This window comes from Neoarius graeffei, chromosome 22, assembly GCF_027579695.1.
Source record: "Neoarius graeffei isolate fNeoGra1 chromosome 22, fNeoGra1.pri, whole genome shotgun sequence".
Classification (NCBI taxonomy): Eukaryota; Metazoa; Chordata; class Actinopteri; order Siluriformes; family Ariidae; genus Neoarius; species Neoarius graeffei.
The window spans coordinates 24,497,578-24,509,181 of NC_083590.1; the positions used below are offsets into that span (position 1 = coordinate 24,497,578).

The following is an 11,604-nucleotide window of genomic DNA, read 5'->3' on the forward strand; positions in this document are numbered from 1 at the left end:
TAGGCCTACAACACACAGATAAGGTGTATATCTCTGTGCAATATGATATGGTTATCAAATTAGAGGGTTATTTTCCAAAAAGTATATTGGGGCAGGGCGGCGTGGGCAGGGGCGGGTACGAGGCAGAGCCCCCCCACATAACCAATCCCAATTTAACCCCTGGCGCTAACCACTACACCACCGTGCCGCCCTGATACGTTTATGTTGACGAAAATTAATAGTCGACTTTCCACTTTTCGTGTGTCTGACATTGTATGGGTGGACTCAAGTGTGTACCCCACGGTATATACCGATTCCCCGGTTGGTACACCGATTGACGTAATGGGGGGATTGGAGTGAATGCTGGAGGCATGCACGCGCAGATCAAGTGCGCACATGAATCGAGCAGAATTCGGTACACCGCAGGGGTACACACTTGAGCCCACCCAATGTCTTAGCAGTTACCGATAAAGCATACAGATGGTGCTATTAATGATACGAGCAAGAGAACAAGAAAACCCGCGACACTCAACCATTTTGTTTGTTTTTTTGCGACTGCATTTATCGCCTGCTCGGCTTTAACTTTATGTTCTCTTGAATGAGATAATGAAATGAAGTTCTGTTGGTGGAAATGGCGAAAGCCAAACTACGAAGAAAAAATATCAGAAAATCACCAAGATAAAGTTCGGATCGCCCGCCACGATGGTCGCCAGGGACGAATGGCGGACTATTTTGGATGGCAGCAAGACGACCCTATATCTGACAAGGTTAGATCACCAGACCAGACGTTAGATTCTAACGAACTTGTCTGACTTTTACTAACTTAGAAATAGAATATTATTAGAAGAACATTATCATCAGAGAGTCTACCATTGGCAATTTATAATAGTCATTATTGACATTAACATTGGCTTTAGGCATATTAAAGTTTGGTCTACAGTCACTGGATTTATCTAGATCTGTTACTATTAATAAGATTTAATTGACACGAAATGTGGTGAATCGTTCATATTGGGCGGCATGGTGTTGTAGTGGTTAGCACAGTCGCCTCACAGCAAGAAGGTTCTGGGTTCGAACCCAGCAGCCAGCGAGGGCCTTTCGTGCGGAGTTTGCATGTTCTCCCCGTGTCTGCGTGGGTTTCCTCCACAGTCCAAAGACATGCGGTTAGGTTAGGTTAATATGGGACGGCCTTGGGCTGAGGTGCCCTTGAGCGAGGCACCTAACTCCTAACTGCTCCCCGGGCGCTGTTAGCATGGCTGCCCACTGCTCTGGGTATGTGTGTGTGCTCATTGCGCATGTGTGTGTTCACTGCTTCAGATGGCTGTCACCTCACAGCGAGAAGATCCGGGTTCGAGCCCCGTGGCCGGCGAGGGCCTTTCTGTGCGGAGTTTGCATGTTGTCTGCGTGGGTTTCCTCCACAGTCCAAAGACATGCGGTTAGGTTAATATGGGACGGCCTTGGGCTGAGGTGCCCTTGAGCGAGGCACCTAACTCCCAACTGCTCCCCGGGTGCTGTTAGCATGGCTGCCCACTGCTCTGGGTATGTGTGTGTGCTCATTGCGCATGTGTGTGTTCACTGCTTCAGATGGCTGTCACCTCACAGCGAGAAGATCCGGGTTCGAGCCCCGGGGCCGGCGAGGGCCTTTCTGTGCGGAGTTTGCATGTTGTCTGCGTGGGTTTCCTCCACAGTCCAAAGACATGCGGTTAGGTTAATATGGGACGGCCTTGGGCTGAGGTGCCCTTGAGCGAGGCACCTAACTCCTAACTGCTCCCCGGGCGCTGTTAGCATGGCTGCCCACTGCTCTGGGTATGTGTGTGTGCTCATTGCGCATGTGTGTGTTCACTGCTTCAGATGGCTGTCGCCTCACAGCGAGAAGATCCGGGTTCGAGCCCCGTGGCCGGCGAGGGCCTTTCTGTGTGGAGTTTGCATGTTCTCCCCGTGTCCGCGTGGGTTTCCTCCGGGTGCTCCGGTTTCCCCCACAGTCCAAAGACATGCAGGTTAGGTTAACTGGTGACTCTAAATTGACCGTAGGTGTGAATGTGAGTGTGAATGGTTGTCTATGTGTCAGCCCTGTGATGACCTGGCGACTTGTCCAATTTAGTGCATTACATCACATGTCCATGAGAGGGCGCAGCCTCTACAGCGCATGCGCAATCCAAATGCTGGTCTCCAAGCAACCACAAGCGGTGATATTCCAGTGATTATATAGCAAGTCTTTATTGCATCATAAGAGAGAGAAATGGACGAATTAATTAAATCAGAGTCAAAACCAGTTTGTGCACTGTCTGTGTACAGCTTTATTCCTCCAAGACGAACTGAACCGAAAGAGATCAGGTTTTTCAACTCGTGTTCTCAGGTAGTAAACACTAGAACCGGTGGAACATGCTGTAGCTGTGTGTAGTTTTTCACTGTGATGTTGTTTTTCCCTGTGAAATGAAGGCACCAGACCGGTCTGTGTATGACTGTATATACCGGAGAGCTGAGGGATATGATATGAAGCTACACCGTGATGACCGAGAACACGACAAGGGCAGAGGGCTGGAGATCTACCAGGAGGTGAGATCACATCACCTTCTCTCCCTCTTTCTCTCAGCTTCAAGGTCATGGGCAAGGGTCAGAGGTGAAGCGTCAACTTTATTGTCTAGAAGAACGACCCAGAAAGCGAATTCAATCTTCCTGGTGTCTGATTTGCACCCTAAAATCGAATCTTCTTCTTCTTCTTCTTCTGGCTGCTCCCGATTAGGGGTCGCCACAGCAGATCTTTCGTCTCCATTGCTCCCTCTCACCACATCCATGTACAGTATCTCCTCTTTGGCCTTCCTCGTTTTCGTTTGCCTGGCAGCTCCATCCTCTTATCTCTCTTAGCTTCATTCCCAAGCTGTCCGTCTGATGCGTTCGTTCCTTATCCTGTCCAACCTCCCATCGCAAACCTTAACATCCTCAACTCCGCCACCTCCAACTTTGCCTCCTGTCTCTTCGTTAAGGCTACGGTCTCCAATCCGTACATCACAGCTGCTCTCACTACTGTCTTATACATCTTACCTTTCACTTTTGCTGGAACTTTCCGATCACAAATGACTCCCGAAATCCTTCTCCACCCTGCCTGCACTCTCTTTCTCACCTCACTATCGCTTACAGAAGGAAAACACATTTGATGCAATCCAATAATACTTTCATTCACTGTGACGACTTCTTCTTCTTCTTCTTCTTTTGGCTGCTCCCGATTAAGGGTCGCCACAGCGGATCTTTCGTCTCCATTGCTCCCTGTCTTCAGCATCCTGCCACTTTCATGTCCTCTCTCACCACATCCATGTATCTCCTCTTTGGCCTTCCTTGCTTTCGTTTGCCTGGCAGCTCCATCCTCAACATTCTCCTTCCAACATGCTCTGCATCTCTTCTCAGGATGTGCCCGTACCATCTCAGTCTCATCTCTCTTAGCTTCATTCCCAAGCTCTCCACATGCGCTGTCCGTCTGATGTGCTCGTTCCTTATCCTGTCCAACCTCCCATCGCAAACCTTAACATCCTCAACTCCGCCACCTCCAACTTTGCCTCCTGTCTCTTCGTTAAGGCTACGGTCTCCAATCCGTACATCACAGCTGCTCTCACTACTGTCTTATACATCTTACCTTTCACTTTTGCTGGAACTTTCCGATCACAAATGACTCCCGAAATCCTTCTCCACCCTGCCTGCACTCTCTTTCTCACCTCACTATCGCTTACAGAAGGAAAACACATTTGATGCAATCCAATAATACTTTCATTCACTGTGACGACTTCTTCTTCTTCTTCTTCTTTTGGCTGCTCCCGATTAAGGGTCGCCACAGCGGATCTTTCGTCTCCATTGCTCCCTGTCTTCCGCATCCTGACACTTTCATGTCCTCTCTCACCACATCCATGTATCTCCTCTTTGGCCTTCCTCGCTTTCGTTTGCCTGGCAGCTCCATCCTTAACATTCTCCTTCCAACATGCTCTGCATCTCTTCTCAGGATGTGCCCGTACCATCTCAGTCTCATCTCTCTTAGCTTAATTCCCAATCTCTCCACATGCGCTGTCCGTCTGATGTGCTCGTTCCTTATCCTGTCCAACCTCCCATCGCAAACCTTAACATCCTCAACTCCACCAACTCCAACTTTGCCTCCTGTCTCTTCGTTAAGGCTACGGTCTCCAATCCATACATCACAGCTGGTCTCACTACTGTCTTAAACATCTTCCCTTTCACTTTTGCACCCAAAAATTGAATAAAACGGTTAAAATATACTGTTTTGCCATACTTGCAAACTTATCAAAATTCTCATGGGGGAGAAAAGTGCGTGAACGACATTTTCAGTTGGATGAGGGTATGATGTGGAGTTGAAATGATAAAAACAGTGGATCCCAATTAATTGCAAATCATTTGAAATTTATACAATTAAAGAGTTTTTGAATTGTTGATATCAGTTACTCTAGGCTATGGGATTCATGTATCAGGCATGAGAGAGCTCAGAGTGAAAAATCTGAAATAATACTCTTGTCTTGAATTTTAATATAATAAGAAAGAAAGAAGAAAGCACGGCTTTATTCATCACACACTTGTGAAATTTCCTCTCTCTCTAACCCATCTGAAGCAGTGAACACACATGCGCGCACACGTGAGCAATGAGCACACACACATACCCAGAGCAGTGGGCAGCCATGCTAACAGCGCCCGGGGAGCAGTTGGGAGTTTGGTGCCTCGCTCAAGGGCGCCTCAGCCCAAGGCCGTCCCATATTAACCTAACCGCATGTCTTCGGACTGTGGGGGAAACCGGAGCACCCGGAGGAAACCCACGCAGACACGGGGAGAACATGCAAACTCCGCACAGAAAGGCCCTCGCTGGCTGCTGGGTTTGAACCCAGAACCTTCTTGCTGTGAGGCAACCATGCTAACCACTACACCACCGTACCGCCCAACAATGAAAGGGAAGTGTGAAGTGTGTGAAAGCGAAGTCTTAAATCAGATTTTTAGCTGAAAAATCTCATGCCTGAATATTGTATACATACAGAGACCCACAGAAAATAACATAAGTGATGCTTTAGAAGAATGTTTATAATTTCTTAAAATAGTCATAGTGACTGAAAGTGAGTTATGGTATTGTATGAGAAAGAGTGGAGTGAATGAGAAGTATATCAGAGTGGTGCAAGACATGTATGAGAACAGTGAAACAGCAGTGAGGTGTGCAGTTGGAACGACTGAACGGTTCAAGGTGAAGGTGGGACTCCATCAAGGATCTGCTTTGAGTCCTTTTTTGTTTGCCATAGTGATGGATAGCTTGACGGACGAAGTGAGGCAAGAGTCACCATGGAACATGATGTTTGAGGATGATATTGTGATATGTGGTGAAAGTAGAAAGTTGGGTTTGGAGAGCTGGAGGTACGCATTGGAACGAAGAGGAATGAAGGTGAGCAGGAGCAAAACAGAATACATGTGCATCAATGAGAATGGGGATGAGAGTGTAGTGAAGATGCAAGGAGTAGACGTCAAGAAAGTTGGTGAATTCAAGTACCTGGGGTCAACTGTGCAGGAAAATGGGGGCTGCGATAGTGAGGTGAGGAAGAGAGTGCAGGCAGGGTGGAGCAGTTGGAGAAGGATTTTGGGAGTCATTTGTGATAGGAAAGTCCCAGCAAAAGTGAAAGGGAAGATGTATAAGACAGTAGTGAGACTAGCTGTGATGTACGGATTGGAGACCGTATCCTTAACGAAGAGACAGGAGGCAAAGTTGGAGGTGGCGGAGTTGAGGATGTTAAGGTTTGCGATGGGAGGTTGGACAGGATAAGGAACGAGCACATCAGACGGACAGCGCATGTGGAGAGCTTGGGAATGAAGCTAAGAGAGATGAGACTGAGATGGTACGGGCACATCCTGAGAAGAGATGCAGAGCATGTTGGAAGGAGAATGTTGAGGATGGAGCTGCCAGGCAAACGAAAACGAGGAAGGCCAAAGAGGAGATACATGGATGTGGTGAGAGAGGACATGAAAGTGGCAGGATGTGGAAGACAGGGAGCAATGGAGACGAAAGATCCGCTGTGGCGACCCTTAATCGGGAGCAGCCAGAAGAAGAAGAAGAAGAAGAAGAAGTAGTCACAGTGAATGAAAGTATTATTGGATTGCATCAAATGTGTTTTCCTTCTGTAAGCTCATGTAAAAATGCAGAGAACTATAATATCTTATATAAATTAAATAAAATTTTAATAAGATTTAACCAAAACAGTAACAACTCAGTTAAATAAATATTGCACTTTCTTAGTACGACTAAAATGCATCTCTCTCACTAAACACTTTCCAACAGAATTTTTAAAAAGCACTAGAAATCCTATCCAAATCCTATCGGAATGCATCAAAGAATTTGCTCATTTGCAAACTTTGACTGAAAGTTTTCAAACAAAATTTAAAAATGGTGCTATAAATACTACCATACTATCAAAATATACTCCACAAAGAAATTCACTCGAATGCAAAATTTTAGTCCGACCAAAATACACTCACTAGTAATCTTTCACTTAAAACCTCAAAACTCGATCAGAATCAATCACTTTCCAGATAATTCACTTGTAAACTTTCACTTAAAACTTTCAAGCATAAATTCAAAATAGCACTTATGCCGCTTTTCCACTACCAACGCGGCTGAGTTGGGCTGAGCCGTGCCGTGCCGAGTCGGGCTGAGTCGAGCTGAGTGGGGCTGTTGGAGTTGCATTTCGACTACAACCGCGCTGAACCGTGCTGGCTGGAAGTGGGTGGACACATTGGGTGGAGTTAGCGAAAGTGGGTGGACGTCAGGTGATGTCGTTAGGCGGCGCAAACAGTGACATCAGTGACCTTTTAAGCGGTAGTCTCACGACCCGGAGAGTAAACAATAAACATGGAGGACATGGAGTCGTTAGTGTTGCTGGTCTTGGTGCTGTGGCTTGTTGTCGCCGACAACGCCAACAGATACTGGCAAGAGCGTATAGATGAGGCGAGGCGCATAAGGCTTCATAATTCTCGTAATTCTCCTTCTTCTGGGTTTACGGTGTTTACAGATCCCAGCGTGCTCGCGGGGCGTGTGTGGGCAAGTGAGGACACTCCTCCTCACCAATCAGTGCACAGGGGAGTGTCTGCTCACGCCCCTAGCCTCACTCAGCTCGGTTTGGCTCGCTTCAGCCCCACTCCAAAACCGTGCGAGTTTTGGGGGCTAAGCAGGGCTGAAGCGAGCTGAGTCGTGCTGCTCTTAGATAGTCGAAACGCGAGCCGTGTCGGGCTGAAGCGAGCTGAAGTGAGCTGAAAAAGGGTAGTGGAAAAGGGCCATAAGACACGACCGCACTATTCAAATACACTCACCAAACAAATTCTCTGTCATGCAAAATTTCACTAAACACTTTAGAAGTTGTACAGTTTGTTTCTGAAACGGTACGGAAGACCAGTTTAATTTCACACTCAAATGTCCATTATATTCTGATTTAAAGTATCTTTACCTTAAAATGTGTAACTGGCTGGTTGAACATTTGCTTATCCATGGAAATTCATTCTCCCATGCAACCTGGTATTTGCATTCATGTTTTTGCCGTTTGGTATTGGGTTTAGTGGCCATGATGAATGACTGCTTGTAAAAAATGTGGGACAGCCTGGGTGAATCCTACATTACGGAAGTGACTGTCGTTCTGTTTGTTGATTGGTTAAAAATCAGTTGACGTCAGCAGTGTTTCTCATACGATTCTGATTGGACATAATCGGGAGTATTTTTAACTTGGCAGTAGGGATTTCCCAAAACCGGGAGATTATCCAGTTTTTAACAAATACGATCGGGAGGCGGGAGACGGAGGCTAAAATTGGGAGCCTCCCGCTGAAATCAGGAGGGTTGGCAAGTATGTTTTGCCCAATTTCCGAAGGTTTGTTTACATCTCACTTATGCGCACTTTCACCGCCAGGGGACCGTCGTTGTGACGTCATTCAAGCCAAACAAACTGGGAGCAGCTCTGTGTTTACCTGCGAACCGAGCACACATGTACGGACTTTGGTCGTGAGAGGCTGTGTAAAACGTCTGAAAGCGATACGATTTTGAAGTAGGAACTCTCCAAATTGAATATCGAGAGATGAAACCGTATATGTATGAACCTATGGCCGTTGTGAAGCAATTGGTGAATGTGGCTCACTGGTTTGACCGTGCGGCCTCGGAATCGGACAGCGACTCGGCCGACTCTGATCGCGGTGACCCCGGACCTCAACAAGGCTCGTGCCCAAACGATTTATCCTGGTAGTTATGATAAATTCCTACTTTCGTCGTAATACTAAATTAGAGCCCTTTTGAAGAATAATTAAACCGCCCTCCCTAGTGGATATAGGTAACGATTACTTGACAGTGCGCCGGTAGGCCACATTAGCCTGCCATCCACGGCATTATACTATTTATAGCCTACTGCAAGTGAGAAAATATCCCTTTGTCTCATTTCCACAATGATTGTACAGGATCCCTCAGGATTCTTGACTTGTCAATTGCGAGCAAAAGTAAAAATGTTTACCTCCAATCTTCTCCTTTTTGCTTGAGCGTTACTGCTCCGTTTCTTCTTTGACTGCTTGATTTTGTTTCATGCACACAATCCACTCTCTCTGCCTCATCTCTTCTTCTGCAAAAAAACAACCCTCTGGCTTCACGCCCACAATCGACTCTCTCCGCCTCGTCTCCTCTTCCAGAAAAAAACAACCCTCTGGCTTCACACGCACCATCCACTCTCTCTGCCTCATCTCCTCTTCCGCAAAAAAACAACCCTCTGGCTTCACGCACACAATCCACTCTCTCTGCCTCATCTCCTCTTTCGTAAAAAGCCAACCCTCTCGGTCCGCCTCTTCTCCTTTTTCGGAAAAAGCCAACCCTCTAGCTCCGTCTCTTCTCCTTTTTCAGAAAAAGCCAACCCTCTCGCTCCGCCTCTTCTCCTTTTTCGGAAAAAGCCAACCCTCTCGCGCCACCTCTTCTTTTTCGGAAAAAGCCAACCCACTCACTCCGCCTCTTCTCCTTTTTTGGAAAAGGCCAACCCACTGACTCCGCCTCTTCTCCTCTTCCGGAAAAAGCCAATCCACTCTCTCTGCCTCTTCTCCTCTCGTGGAAAAAGGTAAAAACTTCTTCCTGAACCGGTCCCGTTGTTACAGTTCACTACACAATAATAAGGCATGGGTTTTCTTTGGAAATTCCTGAACGCACGTCTGCACTCAAGCCGAATGGCAATGTAAGGAAACGGAAATGGACTCAACTCTAGCGGTTTGTTTGGCTTAAATGACGTCACGTGCTGAGTGGTCACGCAAATCGCCAAACAGAAATTCGCCGCGATCCGTGCTAACTTATTTTAATTATTACTTATTAACAATACTTCTTGGGACCAGAAGAAAATTACAGAAGGTTTTTTAACATATAAAGTTTCAAATGTGCATAAAATTAAAACTGTTGCCTATGAGCTTTAACGCTATCCTGCCTTTCGGATTTTTCAAGTGTAGGTCATAAAAAGAATTTTCCTGGCACCCAATTATTTTTGTTTAGTGGACCGAAAGCTACTGAATTTGAATCACAGACTTCTAATTTTATTAGTTTTTTTTTTTTTTTACTAATTAATGAATTTAGTGCAATGTGGCCCTAAATTTAATGCTATTTTTTCCAAAGATTATTAAAACCCAGGCTGGGACGTCACATATTATCGCTCACGGACATTGAACTCTTGTTACGTCCCGTCCTGGGGGATCTTACTTTATCTGTCCTGTCATATATCACGGTATGTATAGGTAATCGTATGGGCTGAGTAAAATTAAGGATTAATTTCACCAGTGATTTCGAAGTTTTGAAAATTGCGACTTGGGCAATTTCAGAACTTTGAAATCACGAGTGAAATTGATCCTTAATTTTACGAGGAACCATACGATTACTTGTTTATAATATATAGGGCCAAATTCATACTTCGGAAGCCGTTCAAGTTCACAACATTTGTCATTCATGTTTTCTGAACCAATCAGGGCGCAAGACTATCTTGCACGTTTGAATCAGTTTCTAAAGCGTCTTTCATCATGACACGGCGACATGACACGAGGATTTTGAAAGTGGTTTACAAAATTTTATTGGAACTTCTTTACAAAAGCTGACTGCTAAATGCAAGAAAACTCTGTGCTTGATCTAAAAGGAGAATTTGCTGATTTTTGTAACTGTAACCAAGCAACGAATTAGCCAATAGCATTTCAGAAATATGGCCCCGTGTTAAGGAAAAAAGCCCTCTTTGATTGACCAATCAGAATTGAGTAATTTTGCCCTATGTATTATAAAGTTTGGATAACATACGGTGGTGCTGAAAAGTTTGTGAACCCTTTTGAATTTTCTATATCCTCCTGGGAACCAAGAAAAAAATGTCTCTCAATTTCTCTTTTGTTGTGATTTCCTTACTAGGAACTTCCCAGCAGCCCTCCTAGTCACATGATATATCATTGGAAAGCCCAGGATGTACTCTTTACAAGACACCAGGATTCAAGTGAATAGCTTGAAAGAGTAAGAGGGTGTGAACGTAAAACAAATGTCAACTACAGAGGACACAAGTCTATGGGTTGGTTCTCAGGAGGATATTTCTGCATAAACATGATCTAAAACATTTATCAGATTTTCACAAAGTAGATAAAGAGAACCCAGTTAAACATCCATCCATCCATTATCTGTAAAAGAAAGAAAGAACAACTTTATTTAACACACACTTGTGAAATTCCTCTCTGCATTTAACCCATCTGAAGCAGTGAACACACACGTGAGCAATGAGCACACACATACCCTGAGCAGTGGGCAGCCATGCTAACAGCGCTCGGGGAGCAGTTGGGAGTTCGGTCCTTCGCTCAAGGGCACCTCAGCCCAAGGCTGTCCCATATTAACCGCATGTCTTTGGACCGTGGGGGAAACTGGAGCACCTGGAGGAAACCCACGCAGACACGGGGAGAACATGCAAACTTGACACAGAAGGGCCCTTGCCGGCCGCTGGGCTTGAACCCAGAACCTTCTTGCTGTGAGGTGACAGCACTAACCACTACACCACCGTGCCGCCCACCAGTTAAACAAATGAGACAAAAATATTATACTTGGTCATTTATTTATTGAGGAAAATGATCCAATATTACATATCTGTGAGTGGCAAAAGTATGTGAACCTTTGCTTTCAGTATCTGGTGTGACCCCCTTGTGCAGCAATAACTGCAACTAAATGTTTTCGGTAACTGTTGATCAGTCCTGCACACCGGCTTGGAGGAATTTTAGCCCATTCCTCCGTACAGAACAGCTTCAACTCTGGGATGTTGGTGGGTTTCCTCACATGAACTGCTCGCTTCAGGTCCTTCCACAACATTTCCATTGGATTAAGGTCAGGACTTTGACTTGGCCATTCCAAAACATTAACTTTATTCTTCTTTAACCATTCTTTGGTAGAGCGACTTGTGTGCTTTGGGTCGTTGTCTTGCTGCATGACCCACCTTCTCTTGAGATTCAGTTCGCTGGTATGATTCAGAATTCATTGTTCCATCAACGATGTCAAGCTGTCCTGGCCCAGATGCAGCAAAACAGGCCCAAACCATGATACTACCACCACCATGTTTCACAAATGGGATAAGGTTCTTATGCTGG

The 11,604-nt window shown here is 45.6% G+C and overlaps 1 protein-coding gene across 1 annotated transcript in view; it reads left to right on the forward strand.

Moving 5' to 3' along the window:
* Positions 1–2,218: 2,218 nt before the first annotated feature.
* Positions 2,219–11,604, forward strand: part of cfap90 (cilia and flagella associated protein 90) — a 24,670-nt gene continuing 15,284 nt past the window's right edge. The window contains exons 1-2 of the mRNA XM_060904682.1: positions 2,219–2,335; positions 2,419–2,535. Coding sequence (XP_060760665.1) covers positions 2,219–2,335; positions 2,419–2,535 — 234 coding nt within the window. The remainder of the gene's footprint in view (positions 2,336–2,418; positions 2,536–11,604) is intronic.